Source organism: Choloepus didactylus, chromosome 4 (assembly GCF_015220235.1).
Source record: "Choloepus didactylus isolate mChoDid1 chromosome 4, mChoDid1.pri, whole genome shotgun sequence".
NCBI lineage: Eukaryota > Metazoa > Chordata > Mammalia > Pilosa > Megalonychidae > Choloepus > Choloepus didactylus.
Window position 1 is genome coordinate 66,958,828 of NC_051310.1, and position 20,805 is coordinate 66,979,632.

Consider the following 20,805-nt stretch of genomic DNA (forward strand, 5'->3'; position numbering starts at 1 on the left):
GATGTGTTGAAGTCTCCCACAGTTATTGTGGAAACATCCATTGCTTCCTTTAGTTTTGCCAGTGTTTCTCTCATGTATTTTGTGGCACCTTGATTGGGTGCATAGACATTTATGATTGTTATTTCTTCTTGTTGAATTGCCCCTTTTATTAGTATGTAGTGGCCTTCTTTGTCTCTCAAAACCTCCCTGCATTTAAAGTCTATTTTATCTGAGATTAATATTGCTACACCTGCTTTCTTTTGGCTGTAGCTTGCATGAAATATTTTTTTCCATCCTTTCACTTTCAGTTTCTTTGTGTCCCTGTGTCTAAGATGAGTCTCTTGTATGCAACATGTTGATGGTTCATTATTTTTGATCCATTCTGTGAATCTGTATCTGTTAATTGGGGAATTTAATCCATTTACATTCAACGTTATAACCGTGAAGGCATTTCTTGAATCAGCCATCTTATCCTTTCGTTTATGTTTGTCATATATATTTTTTACCCTCTCTGTATTAATATCCTTTATTGTACCCATACCGAATCTGTTTAGTACTGAACCATTCTCCAAGTCTCTCTGTCCTTTCTTTGTTTCTCTGTCTGTAGGGCTCCCTTGAGTATCTCCAGTAGGGCATGTCTCTTGTTAGCAAATTCTCTCAGCATTTTTTTGTCTGTGAAAAATTTAAGCTCTCCCTCAAATTTGAAGGAGAGCTTTGCTGGATAAAGTATTCTTGGCTGGAAATTTTTCTCACTCAGAATTTTAAATATATCTTGCCGCTGCTTTCTCGCCTCCATGGTGGCTGCTGAGTAGTCACTACTTAGTCTTATGTTGTTTCCTTTGTATGTGGTGAATTGCTTTTCTCTTGCTGCTTTCCAAACTTGCTCCTTCTCTTCCGTGTTTGACAGTGTGATCAGAATATGTCTCGGAGTGGATGTATTTGGATGTATTCTTTTTGGAGTTCACTGGGCATTTATGATTTGTGTATTTATGTTGTTTAGAAGATTTGGGAAGTTTTCCCCAACAATTTCTTTGAATACTCTTCCTAGACCTTTACCCTTTTCTTCCCCTTCTGGAACACCAATGAGTCTTATATTCGGACGTTTTATATCATATATCATATCCCTGAGGTCCATTTCGATTTTTTCAGTTTTTTTCCCCATTCTTTCTTTTATGCTTTCATTTTCCATTGTGTCATCTTCCAGGTCACTGATTTGTTGTTCATCTTCCTCTAGTCTTGTACTATGAGTGTCCAGAATCTTTTTAATTTGGTCAACAGTTTCTTTAATTTCCATAAGATCATCTATTTTTTTTTATTTAGTCTTGCAATGTCTTCTTTATGCTCTTCTAGAGTCTTCTTGATATCCTTTGTATCCCGTACTATGGTCTGATTGTTCATCTTTAGTTCTTTGAGTAGCTACTCTAGGTGCTGTGTCTCTTCTGATCTTTTGATTTGGGTGCTTGGGCTTGGGTTATCCATATCGTCTGGTTTTTTCATATGCTTTATAATTTTCTGTTGTTTTTGGCCTCTTGGCATTTGCTTAACCTGATTGGTTTCTTTTAGGATTTGTAGAGCATTTGAAGTCCTTATCTCTAATTTGTCAGATCTACAGCTTCGTGGAGTACACTTTAACTAACCAGCAGGTGGCGTCCACGAGCCACCTGTTCTCCACAAGCCAGTTCTCCCCTGCTTTGCCGTTGTGGTGAGTGGGGGAGTGAGTCTTGTGGGGTCCAATTGGTGTACCAAGCTTGTGTGTGTATTTGGTGTTGCCCGCCCTGTTTATGGGGTGTGTTTCTGGGCAGTCAGGGAGGGGAGGTGGCTCTAACAATCAGATCTCCCTGGTGATCCTGGAGTTTTAAAGCTGCTGCAGTAGTCTAATCCTTCGGTTCAGTCCTGCCACAGTTTGTCTCTGCCACTGACCCACAAGTCCTTGGTATTGGCGTATGGCTCCTGAGACTTGCGAGTGGGTCCCTCTTCCAGGCCGTGCACCCCCTGGTCCTCTGTTGAGGGATGACTGTGCTATGTCACAGGTGAGTGCCGTCCCCCCAGGGCGGTTCTGGGCTGCTGGGCTGTGTAGGGAGGCTCCCATTCTGCTGAAATGATGGCTGAATGGGGCTTTGTTAATTCACACTGCTCCACCTTCCCAACTCTGGGACAGTCAGCTGAGGTTGCAGGGAAGGCTAATGTCCACGCCCAGTTTTGTGGTGTGTGCCTGTTATTTGAAGCACTTCAGTCATTGTGGGTTGTCTTTGGCAGCTCTGGGCTATGGGGCTGGCGATGGGCATGAGTGTTTCCTGTCCACCAGGATGATGGCTGTGAGCGGACACCCCCCTTTTCTTGGAAAGTTGTTCTGTTTAGTGAATTTTCTCAGCCACTGGATTATTGCCTTTTGTCTCAGAGCTCTCTTAGTTCTGCTCTTGTCTTGATCTGCCCAAATTGCAAGTCTTTGAAGCTTTCTGTATTGGGCTTCTTAGAGTAATTGTTTTAGAAAAAGAGAAAAGGATTAAAAAAAAACACAAAAATCGGCCCTCCTCACGGGTCTAATGGGTTATTGAAATGCTAAGAGACAAAGCAATTAGGGACATTAAGGAAAGGTCCACAGGGCAGAGAGATCAGCTTTTCTTTGGGATTTGCATATGAGCCTCAGGGCCTGAGCTCTGCCCTTCCCCTTTCTATGTTCACCAGGACTCCAAAAATCCTCCGCTTTTATTTTGGAGTTTTTCGTGCTGTTTTTTTCTATGCCTGTCTCCTCTCTGCTGGGCTGGCTGCTCTGATTCTCTGGTGTCTGGTCTCAGTCTATCTATGGTTGAAGTTTGGATCAGTAGAATGAGTTTCTGATAAGGGTTGCTACTGCATTTCTACCTTCTCCTTCCCAGAGGTGACAGCCCCTTCTCCCACGGGACTGCGCCTGGTAGGGATGGGTGCGGGTACCCTGGCCCCAAAAACTTACAGATTTCGCTGCTCTCAGCAGTTCCACATTTTCATGAGTGTTGTATGAAGTATGCCCAAAGTCAGATTGCTCTGTGGTGTCCAGTCCACGCAGTTCCTAGCTTTCTACCTACTTTCCTGGAGGAGTAAGTAAAACATATAGCTCACCAGTCCGCCATCTTGCCCCGCCTCTCCTTAAATTTTTAATGTTTTATTTTGTTATAATTTTAGACTTATAGTAAAGTTACAGAAATAGCACAGTGTTTCCATATACCCTTTCCTCAGCTTCCCTTAATATTTACATTTTGCATAATCATGGTACATTTATTTAAACTAAGAAGTTAACTTTGGTACAGTCTTATTAAATTATACACTGTATCTAATTTCACCAGTTTTCCACTCATGTCCTTTTTGTGTTCCATGATTCAGTCCAAGATCCCATACTGCATTTAGACTTCTTGTTTCCTTAGTCTCTTCCAATTCCTCAGTCTTTCTTTATGTTTCATGACCTTGAGACTTTTGAAGAGTAGTAGGCAATTATTTTATGGAGTTCTCTTCAATTTGTGTGTGTTTTTTTTTTTATGATTAGGTTGAAGTTATCCATGTTTGGTCAGAAAGCCACAGGGGTGATATGCCCTGTCAGTAGATCATATCAGGGGTATAGGTTAGCAGTATGTATTATTGGTAGTATTAGTCTTGATCGCTTGGGTAAGGTGGTATCTTCCATGATTATGCACTGTAAATTTACTTTCTTTTTATTTGCGCTTAATAAATATTTGAGGGAGCTGTTTCTAGACTGTGCAGATGTCCTGTTTCTACTTAAACTTTTTCCTACTAATTTTAGCATCCATTGGTGGCTCCACCCTGACAGTCTGGCTTCTCCTGGGCAAGAGACTCCATCTTTGTCCTGTTCGGTTTCCATGTATTTTAAAACGGATGATAATAGTGTCTGCTCCATATGTTTGTGTTGAGGGTTCAGTGAGGTAATAAATAAAACTGGCTTCTAAAATGGGTGCTCAGTAAAAGTCTCATGTGACTGTAGAGTGGAAGGTGAAGGGGAGGCGCACCTAGTGGGCCACACCAGCACGGACATGTCTATGAGGCATCCTGGGTGTGGATGTCACCTTCAAGGGCAGCATTCTGGGAGGAAGAGTGAGAATTATTATTATTATTATTATTATTATTATTATTATTATTATTTTGCATTTAATGAGAACTTTTATTTCAATTGTTCACCAAAAAATATTATAATAATTTATAAAAATATTAAATTTTAGGCTACCATCATTCATTTAAAAAAGTGTCTCTGCTAGAAAGTTGTTTTTGCCAACTTTTATTTTTGGTAAGGGTTAAGTTCCACATTAAGAGATTGAAGAATGCAAGCTGTTGAAAAAAAATCTTCAAATGTACAAAGTTGTTTCTTTTTTCTTGACAATTGATAATACCATAACCATTTAAACTGAATACACTTATGTTAGTGTTTTATATCCTTACTATACCGTTGTTATTATAAGCAACTGCTCCATTCAGTTAAAACCTAATGAATACCATCAACTTTTCCTGTCTTATTTTTCTTAAGAGAATTAGTACATATATAATGTTACCCTTTTCAAAATGCTTAGAAAAATTACAATATCATAGTTCACTAAAGCCCTTTAAAAATCTGATGTCACAGGGTTGTAGAAGTTAAGGGTAAATAATGATGCACTCTTCCATAGGAGGATCACTTGGTAGAGGAATTCAATACTAAGCAGGTTATGTAAACATAAGAAACAATCACAATTTTTAGTGCCAGAACTGTTGTCAACTTGCATGAAGTTTATTTGTCACATTTTAAAATGGTTTGAATTCCAACAGTTATGATGGTATAGAATTTTAAATTTCATGATTTAATCAGGTAAGTTAAAAATTACATTCCCAATGTATGGGGACCTGATGTTATTGCTTTATTTTAAGTGTGACTATGAAATAGAGTATTTTAAAAGCATAAATACTAGACTTTTATCAGATTCATTTTTCCTTTGCTAGACACTTAAACCAGTAATGCTGCTATTCAAATTCATATTTTGGAATTTCTTTGTAACTTAGCCATAAAAACCAGTCTTACCTTGCACTTCTCCACTTTAAGTTTAAATGGACAAAAACTGTCTCCTTTTTTGCATTCTTATTATTATTCTGAATTAGTTTTCCTCCTCAGATCAGTTATATTCTAAAAGAGAAAAAATGGTCACCATTCAGTGTATTTAAAAAGTGGATGTAAGATAAAACAAATTTGAAAACTGAAGTTTTAAAAATGTTTTGAGGAAAGGCTGTATTACTGGAATAAATGTGGAGCCTAACTTTGCTATTTTGAGGATATGACACTTATGTAGTGTGTTTACTATGAAAAATTATAGTCATTCCTTATAATTCTTAAAAAGTCTCAGGAAAGAGATAAGTGAGGAGCTCTGAGTGCCCCCAAAGCCATTTTGTCACTCCATGACATCAACATTAAACATTCCATTCCATTCCTCTACCTGTAAAGATTTCACATTTTTTTCTATTTCTTTTTAATACATTTTTCTCTCTTAGTCTATATTCATTAACAACAAAAGTGCATTCAAGTCCCTGATCTAGTGATATTTTATATTTGTGGCACTCTTCCCCATAAGTGCATATTAGGAACATCTATAATACCAAGTCTATTTTTTGAAAAAGCATCATTTAAATTCTGGGTCTTAGTTTTCATGGTATCTAAAGATTAGAAGATTTCCCCTTGTATTGAACAGTACAATTTCAATCATATATTGCCTTTTTAAATCAATGCAACCTTATAAAAGATTAGCTCACTTTCTAGTTATCTTCATTATTCTGAATTAAACTACTCAGAAAATGATTAAAGTGAAAAATTGCTTTTTCTACTTTCTAGTTCTGTGAATGAGTGCTAACATAATTAACATAGTGCATTATACTTTCAAATTACACTTAATCAAGGTTTAGATGGTTCTTACATTCCTTTTTGCTTTTGAGAAACCTGGTCCAATTTTATGCAAAAGGGGGCATCTATTAAGATTGCATATTAACAGTTCAACTTAATGAATGCAAAAAATTTTTAAAAACTGGAATGGAATTGTTTGGTCCCATGAAGTTCCTTGATCGTAGATTTTATTGTGTATAACTTTTTATGTCCGAAGTTTTGACTGTAATGATACATAATTTTCCCTTAAACAATTCTGATTTGGGGGATGAGGGAAAGAGGATTTATAAGCAGTAGCCTTGTTGCTCTTCATTGTTATGCTATCACTCACACTGTCATTAACATCTTAGCTATACTTTCTTTGGACCCTGAAATCAGTTGGAAAGTTCATCACTGGAACTTTAGAGTTTAACATTTGGGGGAAAAAAAAAGTTGTTTTGTGCAGCCATGTCTGGAATTTCAGTTAATACTTCATTAATTCCATTAAAAAACATGCAGAGTGAGGGTTTTCTTCTTTTGATTCCTGTACATAAGTGAGGAACTCTACACAAGTTCTTTATATTTTGGCAGATTTGTGCATATAGAATAGGCTACTTGATAAATTTTCTCCTGGCTGGTCCTGCAGCTCAGTAGCAGTGAAGTAGTCTTCCAAAAAGGACTGAATATATTCAATGTTGATTGTTCGTCAGGGTCCTTTTTCCAACAGAGGTTCATCAATTCATGTAGGGATTCTGGACAGCCCTGAGGGCAAGGCATCCTATACCCCGTTCCACCTGCTCCAGCACTTTGCTGTTTACCATGCCTGGAAATGGAACTCTGCCCTTTGTTACCAGTTCTGTCTGTAGAATTCCAGATGACCACACGTCAGACTTTATTGTAAATCAACCATATGGTGCAGCCTCAGGAGCTGTCCATTGTATTGGGAATTTTGCACTTTGTCTTGCAGTATATTCATTGTCTTCAGTTAACCTTGATAAACCAAAATCTATTTTGCACACCAAATTTTCCCCTCCAAGAATATTAGCAGTCCAAAGGTTGCGGTGGATAAAATTCATTCTTTAAATATATGTCTCGTAAACTCCCTTTTGACATAAATTCAGTGACAGTGTAAACTGGCTCTTCAGATACAACTGCATAGAGTGGAACAAGTTTATCATGTCTGAATTTCTTCATGATCTGAGCCTTCTGGCATCATTGTACCTGGTTTTAGTGTTTTGATTGCTACTTTTGTGGTTTCATCCATGTTCCCATCCATACTTCACCAAAACATCCTTGTCCTAGTTTAACCTCTAGTCAGAAAGATTCTCGAGAGATTTCCCAAGCATCTTTTGCTAGACCTTGAGTCTGGGGTTTCACAGTTGGACACACAGTTGTTTACTTATGGCATAAACCATCAGCATGCTCTGTGTAGTGTTTCACCAATTTCTGCAGAGTATCAAATTGTGCTCTGGTTGTGATATAATATCTGCCATTGTCAAGTTTCCTAATTTTGTAGTGTTTCATATTGTCACTTCTTATCCCAATCACGAATAGAGAGGGAATAAGCACCTTTAATAGTTTTCACTCTCTTCTACCAAGAAAATACCTCACGGATTTCCAGGATTCACAAGTAATCTTTCAGCATCTTTTCTCCCCATTTTGCCAAAATACCATTCTTCTGCCTGAATGGAATCTGCAAGTGCTACATAATTTCTAGGGATCTAACCATTCTTTCCTGTAGCAATTGATCTTGCTTCCCATCAGTCTCCTTCTATATTATTAGTTGTCTGAAATCTTTCACCCTTCTTAAGTGAAAGGTCTTCTGTAGTTCTAGCTTCATAATCATATAAGGCTGCAAATATAGTACCACCACATGTTAAACCAGCAGGATATGAAGCTGGCACCACCGAGAATGAGGAAGATGCTCCTCCAAAAGGTGTCACCCCTGAGGATTCTCCAAATGGTGTTATGGAAAGATTGCTAAAACTAACAGATGTTCCCTTTGCTGATGATGATGGTGACGTTGCAGTGTATTCTGCTCCATAATGGCTGACACTTGTGCTGACATGCTCTGGAGTGTTTCCAGTTCTAGATTTAATGGCTGGACTTTTGTTCTCTTTACTTTTAATGCAGCGCATTATCAAATCTGTTTTCTGGTGGCGATCGCCTGAGGCGCTGCCACAACAACTCAGGTGGAGGGGAGGGGGTGTTGTGTGGCGGCGGCAGCCATAGCAGTCGAGAATTATTTTTTAAAACTAGGGATTCTCAAAATGTATTTTCTGGCTCTTGTGGCCAAGAAACAATCTCAACATCCCGGTCACACATTCAGCTCTTGTAGGTAAAAGATGTTCATTTCTTTGAATGAGGTAGTTACCCGTGACTTACTGAATGAACTAAGATCTGCTGATTTTCTGTGGTATTTCTAAATCACATGAACCATGTTTCCAGAGTTCCTGAGGATTCCAGTGAAGAGATCTGGCTGTCATTTGAAATTGTAAGGCTTCTGCATGATATGTGTGATTTTAAGAAATCAAATTTCTGGACCACAAAGATTTCTCATCAAGTTATTGTCAGAAATTACCTTAAGATGTAATAGGTTTTCTATTGCTCTTAGTCAATTAAAAGTGAGCATTTATCTTTATTGTCAAAAATTAATTTACAGTATTTGATTAACTCAACATTGTTTTGTTATACATGTTTTCATCAAGAGTGTTTTTGTCCTAGAATTTTCCAATGTCTAGACTTTAAGCATACCTATGTATGACTATTTGTGGATGAACCATTAGTATTGCTATAATACAGCCTTCTGCAAAATTTGCTGAAAGTGACACACTTCATTGGTATGTTAATTTCATTGATGCATTGACCCATGGATTTTGCTATTTAAGTAACTTTGTTAATCTTATCATGCCATAGTATAACAAAATTACTGAGTTCTTTTGGGTGTTTAAAGCATTGTTTTATTACAGGAGATGACAAAAATTTTCTGTAAAAGGCCATATCATCTGTTGCAGCTACTCAGCTCTTTTGCTGTAGTGTGAAAGCAGCCATAGACAATGAGCCATAAACAAATGAGAGCATAATTGTGTTTCTATAAAGTTTCATTTATTAACACTGAAATTCGAATTTCCTAAAATTTTCATGTCATGAAATTTTAAATTCTTAATTTTTCCCCAACCACTTTTAAAAATGAGAAAACCGTAATAGTAAATACATATAAGCTGATAGTTACTTCTTAAAGAATAAATGTTTCATGCATTTGCCAAGCAGCAATTTTAGTGAAATTTGTTTATGTTCTTAAATTTGTTATCATCTCAGAGTTCTTTGTCACTGGAGGTTGGGAATGGTATTTGATGGGGTAGGTGAACCTTCAGACCTTTCGCTCAACTTAAATAGGGCTTCAGTCATAACAGTGTAAGAATCACTGTTGAATGTGATAAAAGTAAAGGAGGGTAGACAAAATTCAGAAGCAGGGGAAAGGACCCAGGTGGGGGAGTTGGTAGAGGTTGCTGTGTTGGAGAGAAGAAATTTTGTTGACAAAACGGATAGACTCTGTGTATACAGGGCAGATCATATGGTGTTTGTAAGTGCCACTAGCAGGGTTAAAGATTTTAGGGGCTTCACAGGAGGCTGGAGACTATCAGCAATTCCTGCCTAGACATTTGATTTGTAGGAAGAACAGTCTTTTTAGAAACTGAGCAACCAAGTAATAGGATTCCGACAGGTGGCGTATGAGCAAGTGTAACCTGGTGTATGAATTAGAATCCAGATTCAGGGGATAACTAGTTAGTGGGGATTGGGCCTCTACCAAAGGGTGCCTTCATTGCCTGCTAAGAGGGTGATTATTAATCTCTGTTTTATGAGTTACAGGACATTGAAGCCAAAAAAGAAGCACAGAAGGAAAAAGAAATTGATGAACAGGAAGCAAATGACTCGACTTTTCACAGAAGTAGGACTCCCTTGGATAAAGACCTCATTAATACAGGGATCTATGAATCTTCTGGAAAACAGTGTTTGCCTCTAGTTCAGCTCATACAACAGCTTCTTAGGTAAATAGTATTAGCTCTATTATATATTTCAGTAGTAGAATTGTTGATTTTCATATTAAGATAGTGAATCTAGCATTAGTGTCTCAAAACTGTTTGGCTGAAACTAGCTAGAAGAGATTTTAGTGTAAAGAGCAGAGCAAAGAGATTGGAATGTATGGGGGAGAGCTGGGGCGTCTTCACAGAAGAGAAAGTTAGTGTGTGCAATAAACATGAAAAGATGCTATCCTTAGTAGTAAGCAGGTAGAAGCAAATGAAAATCATTTCTTAAACTGGATTCTGGGTACACAGGAGTTTGTTATATCATAGATTTGTATAGATTTTTATATATATTACTTTGTAAGGAAAAAAGTGGGGAAAAAGGGGAAGTGTTATTTTGGAAGGCATGAGGAGGAGGAGTTAAGAATAAATCTGATTCTCAGAATATAAACAGTAACTCACTTTGACAATGATGATCCAGGATAGGGCGGAAGTGATCAGACAGTCCTCGCTGAAAAGGTCAGCCCAGTGTGTCAGTGTTATCCAAAAGGAGCAGAAAAGCAAGGTAATTACAGAAAGGAATTTGTAAAGAAATGAAAACCTTTTGTGCCTCTGTTTAACGAAACACTGCTTTATGTTAACTTGGACCCTGACTTCTTTTTCTATATGTAGGGAGGGTAGATCCCTTGTGGTGGTCTTGGAAATTTTGTGTAGAGTGCAGGGTGGCTCTGTGTTCTCTTTGCACCAGCACAGACATGGGCCCACTCCACACCCAAGGACACGAGAGCTTACTGGCCACTCTGGAACTTTTTAAAAAGGAAACTTCAGAGCTAGTTCTTGCCATAGGTTTTAGTAAATGCTAACGAAAAAAAACAAACCCTTTTCTGAATTTTCCTCCTAATTTGATGATAGTTTCGTCTGATCAGTATTTAACACATTCTGGTATTCAGTGTAACATATTTGAAATAAAGGGGATTAACTTGATCTAGTCAGTGGTAGTGGAAACAGCTTGGGATTTGCTCTCAGAAAATCTCACTTTTAACTCCTTACATCAAGTTGATAGGTGCACATTCGCCCAGCATGGCAATGGAGAGAGTAATAATAAGTTTTGTTTACTTCACTGGGTTAAGGATCGAGCGAGAAGAATATCTGAGTTTTTATGAGTTCTGAATGCTCCTCTATTAACTGGTGAGGCTGGTGGCGTGGAGTCAGGGGTGGGGGTATGTTCTAGTTTGCTAATGCTGCAGAATGCAAAACAGCAGAGATGGACTGGCTTTTCTAAAAAGGGGGTTTATTTGGCTATACAGTTACAGTCTGAAGGCCATAAAGTGTCCAAGGTAACACATCAGTAATCAGGTACCTTCACTGGAGGATGGCAAATGGCATCCGGAAAACCTCTGTTAGCTGGGAAGGCACGTGGCTGGCATCTGCTCCAAAGTTCTGGTTTCAAAATGGCTTTCTCGCAGGACGTTCCTCTCTAGCAAGCTTGCTCGTCTTCAAAACATCACTCACAGCTGCACTCCGTTTCCTCTCCTTGAGCCAGCTCATTTATATGCCTCTACTGATCAAGGCCCACCCTGAATGGGTGGGGCCATGCCTCCGTGGGAGTATCCCACCAGAGTCACCACCCACAGCTGGGTGGGGCACATCTCCATGCAAACAACCTAATCCAAACAAACAAACTTAATCCCCACTATTATGCTTGCCCCACAAGATTGCATCAAAGAATATGGCTTTTTCTGGGGGACATAATACATTCAAACCGGCACAGGGTAGATGTTCCTGCAGAGAGTGAGTGCTGGCTTTCTGCTTTGCTCAGTCAAGGCTGTGGCTGTTTTCTTGAGGGGAGGGCTGGTTTCTGATCTCTTGCTTGCTCAGCCTGTGTTCCGGCATGGAGAGACCTGTCCTGCCTTTAGCTGGTGAGGCTTACGCTGTCTAGTACAGCAGTCACCAGCCACATTTGGCTGTTGAGCTCTTGAATGTGGCTGGTGCAACTGAGCCTTTGAATTGTTTATCTGCATAATTAAAATTTAAATTAAAAAACTGTTTCCCAGTTTAGCTATTGGGAAAGTTTTAAGCATGATTAGAATAAATTGAGCATGTGAATCTACTTTTTCAGTTGTACATTTTATGAGTCCAAATACAGGTAGAATTTTTTCAATGAAAATTTAGTGTCCAAATTGAGATGTGCTGTAAGTATAAAATACACATTGGCTCATGAAGACTTAGTATGAACAAATTAAGGTAAAAGATATAAGTTTTTCTTATATTGGTCTCATGCTGAAATGATAAATTCTCAATATATTGGGATAAATAAAATACATTATTGAAATTAATTTATGTCTTAATTTTTAAAATGTGACTAATAGAGCACTTCAAGTTGCATTTTGTGGCTTGCTCACAGTGTGAGTTTCAGTTGGATGGGACTGCTCTATACCATCTGCACAGGACAGTTACTCTTTTTGGTCACTCTGGCATGCAGGGAGGAAGGAATTGGGTCCATAGCATGTTTAAAATAAAGATATTCCTATTTTAAAAATATGAAAGGAAAACCTAAGCATGGAAGTAAATATCACCTTAAAAAAAGAGTGGAAAATAGAAAAAGAAAGAAATTCATTTCTTGCTTCATCACTAACTCATACCTGTGATCCAGCTGTCTTCACAAGCATAGAGAGTTTGCCTTTCCCTGGTGAAGATGGGCATTGACATTTTATTTTCTTACCTTAAGTATTAGTGATGGAAAGGTACTTGATATTTTTACTTAGCTCATGCAGGTGGTTAAAAATACTCTTAAGGAGTTAAAAGATTTTGGAGATATTTCATATACTTTATTCCTTGGAAAATTGGGTTAAAGAAATTGCTGCTTGCCAAAAATAAACTGTGATTTGAGAGTAACTCTTTAGTTTTCTGCTGACAAAGAGCTACACAATACCATATGTATATTGCTATTAGAGAAGTTGTAGATTATAAAACAATCATGCATAAAATACAGGATTCCCATATTCTACTCTAATTAACACCTTGCATTGGTATGGTACAGTTGTTATAATTGATGAAAGCACATTTTAATAATTGTGCTTTTTTTTATTTTATTTTGAAATAAATTCAAAGTTATAGGAACAGGTGCAAAAACAATACAAACCCCTACACAGAACTCCAACATACCCTGACCCCCCTCCCCTGATACCCCACTCCACCAACTTCAATATGCTGTCACACCACTATTTCTTTCCCTCCCTCCCTATCATCCATCATCTATTGCTCTGTCTTCTGAACATATGCGAGCAAGCTGCACACATCCTTGAACAAACACTATAATTCACATATACAATTCCCATGAACAAGAACATTCTTTTATGCAATCCCATTAAACGCAGCTAAGAAGTACAAGAGATTTAACATTGGTACAAAGCTTACATTCTATATTTCCTTTTTTTTTTTCCTGATGTCTCAGCTGTGTCCCTTTGAGGCTCCTCTCCTCCATCCTCAGATCCCATCCAGGATCATCCTTGGCATTCAATTGTCATCTATTTAGACTTTTTTTTTTTTTTTCAATTGTGGAAACATGTATACAGCCTAAATCTTCCCATTCCACTCCCTCGCTAGCATTCCGTTAGTGGGATTAATCACATTTAGAATGTTGTAATGCTATCTCTTTCCTCCCATCCATCACTAGAAATTTCCCTTCACCTCAAACAGCAACCCTACACTCATTTCTTAACTCCCCCTTGCCCCTTCCCCCATTTCTCTTAACCCATACTCTACTTTTCATCTCTATGGTCATATTCTCTGATAATTTCTTTGTGTTTACTGTGGGGCTTAACATTAGCCTCTTAAATCCATGACACTCTTGTTTTTCTTTGATACCAACTTAACTTCAACAGGACACATAAACTCTATTCCTATACTCCTCCATTCCCCCACCTCTGTATAGTTCTTGTCAAAAATTACATATTTCATATTGAGTTCAAAATTTTTGTCATTAGAGTTTTGTCATTAGAGTTTGTGTATTTTATATCCTGTAGGAAGTAAATAGTGGAGTTACAAATAAAAAATTATTGACTTCTATTTGTATTCCATTGTGGTCAGAGAATGTGCTTTGAATATATTCAATTGTTTTTTGCTTTTTTTTTTTTTTTAATTTATTGAGGCTTGTTTTATGTCCCAGCATATGGTCTATTCTGTAGAAACTTCTGTGATCACTAGAGAAGAATGTGTACCCTGGTGATTTGGGATGTAATATTCTATATATGTCTATTACATTTCTCTATATCTCTCTCTCCTTTCTTTGTTTCTCTGTTGGTAGGGCTCCCTTCTGAAGTAGGGCAGGTCTTTTATTGACAAAATCTCTCAGCATTTGTTTGTGAAAAATTTAAGCTCTCCCTGAAATTTGAAGGAGAGTTTTGCTGGATAAAGTATTCTTGGTTGGAAATTTTTCTCTCTCGGAATTTTAAATATGTCATGCCACTGCCTTCTCACCTCCATGGTGGCTGCTGAGTAGTCACTACTTAGTCTTATGTTGTTTCCTTTGTATGTGGTGAATTGCTTTTCTCTTGCTGCTTTCAGAACTTGCTCCTTCTCTTCAGTATTTGACAGTCTGATCAGAATATGTCTCGGCGTGAGTTTATTTGGATTTATTCTATTTGGAATTCGCTGGGCATTTATGCTTTGTGTATTTATATTGTTTAGAAGGTTTGGGAAGTTTTCCCCAACAATTTTTTTGAATACTCTTTCTAGACCTTTACCCTTCCCTTCCCCTTCTGGGACACCAATGAGTCTTAAGTTTGGATGTTTTATTTTATCTATCGTATCCCTGAGATCCATTTTGATTTTTTCAATTTTTTTCTCCTTTCTTTTGTTCTTTCATTTCTGTTCTGTGGTTGTCTAGGACACTGAGTTGTTGTTCAGCTTCCTCTAATCTTGTATTTTGAGTATCCAGAGTCTTTTTAATTTGGCCAACACTTTCTTTTATTTCCATAAGATCTTCTATTTTTTTATTTACTCCTGCAGTTTCTTCTTTATGCACTTCTAAGGTCTTCTTTATGTCCTTTATATCCTGTGCCATGTTCTTCTTCATGTCCTTTATATCCTGTGCCATGCTTTCATTCTTTGATTGTAGTCCTTTGATTAATTGCGCCAAGCACTGTGTCTCTTCTGATCGTTTGATATGGGTGTTTTGGATTGGGTTCTCCATATCGTCTGGTTTTATCAAATGCTTTAAGATTTTCTGTTGTGTTTGGCCTCTTGGCATTTGCTTTGGTTGATAGCTGTGATCTTCCAGGACCTCTGCTGTGGGAAGACTGGTATGTCACAAGTGCGTGCCTTCCCTCAAGGGAAGCCTCGGGCCACCGGGCTGTGCAGGGCACTCCCAGCCTGATGCACAAATGGCTGAATGGGGCGTCTCAACCACCCCTTTTCACACAGCTCCGCCTTCCCAGCTCTGGGACAACTAGCTGTAGGTGCACCCAAGACCACTGTCCACGGCCGATATTGTGGCATGTGCTTGGTGCCGTAGGATACACTCCCCATCAGACTGGGTTTTCTGGCATGACTCTGGGCTGTGGATCTGGCCCCGGGCAGTAGTGTCGCCAGCACACCGGGAAGCTGGCTGCAAGGGGCGTGGTTTCTTTCTCCTTTTGGCTCTCCGCTCTGTCCCTCTGTCCCTGGGACAGTCAGCAACGGGTGTGGGGATGGCTGTCCTCCATGCCAGACACCGAGGCGTTGGCTGCAGCCTGCTCCTGCAGTGCTTCGCTGCGTGGTTCTCACTGCTGTATCTGCAGCCACTCCCGGGTTTTTTTTAAAAGGAAACTAGTCCATCTCCAAATGCCAACCCGCCCGCTGTTTTCCCACACCACAGCATGGCCGCGGGACTTTCAGCCAGCTTATTCACTCGTTTCAGAATGCAAACTCCCAGTTTCACCAAGTGCACGGTCCTTGTGGTTTTAGCAGACCTTGTCCAGCTGGTGCATCACTGGAATTGGTGTTCTGGGTCACTTTCTGGTTTTTATCTGGTATTTTTCACGGAGGTGTTTTTTTGCCCTGTCTCACCTAGCCGCTGTCTTAGGTTCTCTGTTCAGTTCTTTTGCCTATTTTAAAATTGGGTTTTCTTTTTGTTGCTAGGTTGAAGGATTTCTAATTATATTCTGGATATTAAACCTTTAATGGATATGTGGTTTCTAAATACTTTTTTCCTTTATGTAGGTTGTCATTTTACTTTCATTATAAAAATTTGTGAAGCATGTATTTTAGATAAATGGATAAATGGGCCCATTTATCTATTTTTTTCTTTTGTTGCTTGTCCTTGAGTGTAAAGTCAAGAAAGCATTTCATAACACTTGGTCCTGAAGATGCTTCCCTAATTTTCTTCTAGGAGTTGTATAGGTCTGGCTCTTATATGTATGGCTTTGATTGGTTTTGTGTTTATTTTTGTATATGGTGTGAAATAGGGGCCTACTCTCATTCGTTTGCAAATGGATGTACAGTTTTCCCAACACCATTTGTTGAAGAGACTATTCTTTCCCAGTTGAGTGATCTTTAACCCCCTTGTCAGAACTCATTTGGATATAACCATGAGGGTTGATTTCTGAGCTTTTCAGTTCTGTTCCATCTGTTCCTTCTTCAGATGGCTTTCACTATTCAGGGCCCCTTTCCCTTCCATATAAATTTGATGATTGGCTTTTCCAGTTTCTAAAGAAGGTTGTTGGAATTTTGATTGGGATCGCTTTGAATCTGTAATTCCCTTTGGGTAGAATGGACATCTTAATATCCTGCCATCCAATCCATGAACATGGGATGTCCTTCCATTTATTTAGGTCTTCTTTGATTTCTTTAACTACTTCTTATAGTTTTCTGTGTCCTTTACATCCTCGGTTAGATTTATTCTTAAATATTTTTTTCTTTTAGTTGATCTTACAAATAGAATTATTTTCTTGATTTCTTCTCCCAATTACTCATTGCTAGTGTATAGAAACTGTTTTTGTGTTGTTTATCTTGTATTTCACCACTTTGCTCAATTTATTTATTAGCTCTCGGATATTTGTTGTGGATTTTTCAGGATTTTCTATATATAGGATCAAGTCATCTGCAACTAGGGAAAGGTTTACTTCTTCCTTTCCAGTTTGGATGCCTTTTCTTTGTTTTTCTTGCCTAATTACTCTGGCTAGAACTTCAGTACAGTATTGAATAACAGTGTTGCTGGTAGTCATTCTTGGGTTGTTCCTGATCTTAAAGGGAAAGCTTTCAGTCTTTCACTATTAAGTATGATGTTAGCTGTGGGTTTTTCATATGCTCCCTTTATCATGTTAAGAATGTTTCCTTTTATGCCTAGTTTTCTTAGGGTTTTTTTTTTTTTTCTCAAGAAGGGGTGCTGGGTTTTGTCAAATGCCTTTTCTGCATCAATTGAGATTATCATGTGTTTTTTCCCCCTTAATTCTGTTAATGTGGTGTAATTCATTAATTGATTTTCTTATGCTGAACCACCTTGGTATACTTGGGATAAACCCCACTTATTCTTGGTGTATAAGTCTCTTAATGTGCTTATGGATTTGGTTTGCTAGCATTTTGCTGAGAATTTTTGCATCTATATTCATAAGACATATTGGTCTGTAGTTTTCTTGTATCTTTATCTGGTTTTGGTATAAGGGTGATATTGATCTTGTAGAATGAACTAGAGAGTGTTCTCTCCTGTTCAGATTTTTTGGAAGAGTCTGAACAGGATTGTTGTTAATTCTAATTGGAATGTTTGGTAAAATTCATCTGTAATGCCATATGGTTCTTGGGCTTTTCTTCATTGGGAGGTTTTTTATTACTGCTTCAATATCTTTACTGTGTTTTGGTTTGCTGAGATCTTTTATTCTTGTGTCAGTGTAGGTAGTTTGTGTGTTTCTAGGAATTTGTGCATTTCATCTAGGTTATCTAATTTGTTGGTGTACTATTGTTCATAGCATCCTTTTATGATCCTTTTTATTTCAATGAGGTTGGTTGTAATGTCCCCTTTTTATTTCTGATTGTAGTTATTTGTGTCCTTTTTTTTTCTTGTGAGTCTAGCTAAAGGTTTGTCCATTTTATTGATCTTTTCAAAGACCCAATTTTTTATTTTGTTGATTCTATTGTTTTTTTTTAATTTTCTATTTCATTTGTTGCTACTCTAATATTTGTTATTTCTTTCCTTCTGCTCGCTTTACATTTAGTTTGCTCTTGTTTTCCTAGTTCTTCCAGTTTTGAGGTTAGGTCGGATTTCAAATCTTTCTTCTCTTACAAGCATTTAGAGCTATAGATTTCCCTCTCAGCACTGCCTTTGCTGCATCCCATACGTTTTGATATGCTGTATTTTCATTTTCATACTGGTCATGATATGTGCTAATTTCACTTGTGATTTCCTCTTTAACCCAATGTTTGTTTAAGAGTATGCTGTTTTAATCTCCACATATTTGTGAATTTTGCGTTTCTCCCTATGTTCTTGCTTCTAATTCTTTCCTTTGTGGTCATGGCATATACACCTTATGATTTCAATATTTTTAATTTATTGAGATTTGTTTTGTGACCCAACCAAAGTCACTGGGTCTCTGTCAGTTTTCCTCTTCAAATCTGTCAGTATTTGATTTATCTATTTTGTGGCTTTGGTGTTAGGTGCATATATATTTATAGTTGTTACATCTTCCTGATGAATTATCCCCTTTATCAGTATATAATGACCATCTTTGTCCTCTGTAACTCTTTTTGGATTAGTCTCTTTTACCTGATACTAACATGGCTACCTGAGCTCTCTTTTGCTTGCTGCTTGCATGATATATGTTTTTCCATCCTTTCAATTTTACCATCTTGGTGTTTTGCAGAGATTCTGAGACTCTACCTCTCACTGGCAGTGTCTTGCATTGCCAACAACCCTGATAAACTTTTGGGAGAATGGGACTTGTGTCATGAGTCTGGTTTAATGGAGGTTTTGCACCAGGCTCTGTCATGGGTTCCTTTCCTCCACTCCCTGACTATCTCCTTTCCACTCCCAGTACTGGTTATGAGACCTTGGCCACCTCGAGCTTGAACTGTTGCTCTGTGGCAGGATGTTTTCTTGTGTCCCTCCTTCTACCTCCATTCTGCTTTTATGCTGACATAGAGTTATTTTCCTCAAACACAAACAGGGTCACCTCACTTTGTTTTTAAAACCTCCTTGGCTTAGAATTGCAGGCTCCAGTCCTAGCAGCCTGGCACTCCATCACTGTGCAGTTTGTTTCCCCCTTTTCTTGTTCTTCCTGACCTCGTGCCCTTGCATTCTGCTCAGTGAGCCAGAAACAGTCACTACTTTTGTAACTGTCGCTTCTGGTAATCCCTGTTTCTTCTTTCTCCCTGTCTACTGAAGGTTCATGGGTCACATCAGATTGCACAGTTGGAATTGGATCCTCTACTCCTTTCCTTGCTGTAGTGTTGTTTGTCTGTGATCCTATCCTGGGATTTTTGTACGTGTATTTTTTTCTTTTCTGTACTCACTGAGCCCTGAGTACTCAACACATGGCCCACCTGGAGCTGTTCTTGAGTACGTGCTAAAGGCAGAGAAAATGAATGGGAACCTTTCAGGTTGTATTTATGTTTGGAATGCAGCTTTGGGCAAAAGATGACAATATGAATGTTTGTCCTTCCAGTGGTTTTTGCAGGAGTATTCCTTTTGTAAGTGAGGTCCTCTATCATTTTGGGCTATTTCATGCAGCTGTTTAGGAGTGTATTTTTTGCAAAGCAAAGGTATCATTGTATCTCTTGGGTCTGACTCGGCTTAGTTTTGACTGAGGTTGTGCTTACTGCAGATACATCTGGCACTTATCTGGGGGTGTGAATCAGCTATAGGTCACCTGTGTGTATTACCTATTTTCTTATGTTAGTTTGTGTTGTGAGTTTTTAATACTTTTTTTTGTAATAGAGATAACTTGTTTAAATTTGCAATTTTTTTCCTCTTTATAGAAACATTGCTTCTCAAACTGTGGCCAGATTGAAAGATGTTGCTCGTCGGATTTCATTGTGCCTGGACTTTGAGCAGCACAGTCATGGAAGATCTGCTTCCTTGGATTTGTTGCTACGTTTTCAGCGTTTACTCATCAGTAAACTTTATCCAGGAGAAAGTATTGGTCAGATCTCAGATATTTCTAGTAAGTTGCCTAAATTATGAAAGTGACTTCTATTTTGGTGCTTTTGTGTTCAAGCTTTTTGACATGTCATTCAGTATACCCAGATGTGTAGTTCTTAAACTATAAATGCACCATTTTGGGGGTTGGGGGTAGTATTACAATAGTTCAGTTTTCATCCGATTTTTTGGTTGAATATTTCTGTGTTAGAGTCATTAATATTTTATTTCATTGTCTTAAAATTTAAATTCTTGTAGGCCTCAGAAATAGCCTCCTTTTATATTATAATTTAGTTTTTTATAAGATTTGTCAGATTTATTCCACATATTCGTACCAGACTGTTGGATGCTGACATAATGAAGTCACTAAATGGTGACATACTATTTAGTATGTCATACTGGGAAGTTATTGGGGTGTAGTGGAAGGAATTATTGTGGAGGAAGACTGGATTTCAGTTATAGCTCTGTGTTTACTAGCTGTTTCACATTTGCTAAGTTAGTCTCCTGAAGCTATATGTTTCTCATCTACAAGATTGAGATAATCCCTTAGGGTGCCTAGGAGGATTAAGATAGGATTATATGTAAGTGTTCAGAGCTGTGGTTGATATCTAGTAAATGGTGACTTTGCATAAGCATCCCTGGTATTTTCTTCCTCCTATAAAATGTAGTATTTTCTGCCAAAAAATGGAAAGTCTGCAGCTTTTGTTAATGTTTTATAGCTAGGTTATTGTAATGAATAACTGAGTTGCTTCCTGAAACAAATTAGGCTCTTGTAAATGCTGAAAATATTCAGATTCAAATGTGTTGATTTTTAGTCTGAAAGAGGTTGC

General features: G+C 38.1%; 1 protein-coding gene and 1 pseudogene across 1 annotated transcript in view; one reads left to right on the plus strand and one right to left on the minus strand.

The window, feature by feature from the left end:
• HERC2 (HECT and RLD domain containing E3 ubiquitin protein ligase 2) overlaps positions 1-20,805 on the plus strand; it is a 299,399-nt gene that overhangs the window by 141,574 nt on the left and 137,020 nt on the right. The window contains exons 20-21 of the mRNA XM_037832807.1: positions 9,707-9,891; positions 19,816-20,000. Coding sequence (XP_037688735.1) covers positions 9,707-9,891; positions 19,816-20,000 — 370 coding nt within the window. The remainder of the gene's footprint in view (positions 1-9,706; positions 9,892-19,815; positions 20,001-20,805) is intronic.
• Positions 6,420-7,980, minus strand: LOC119530880 (annotated as a pseudogene).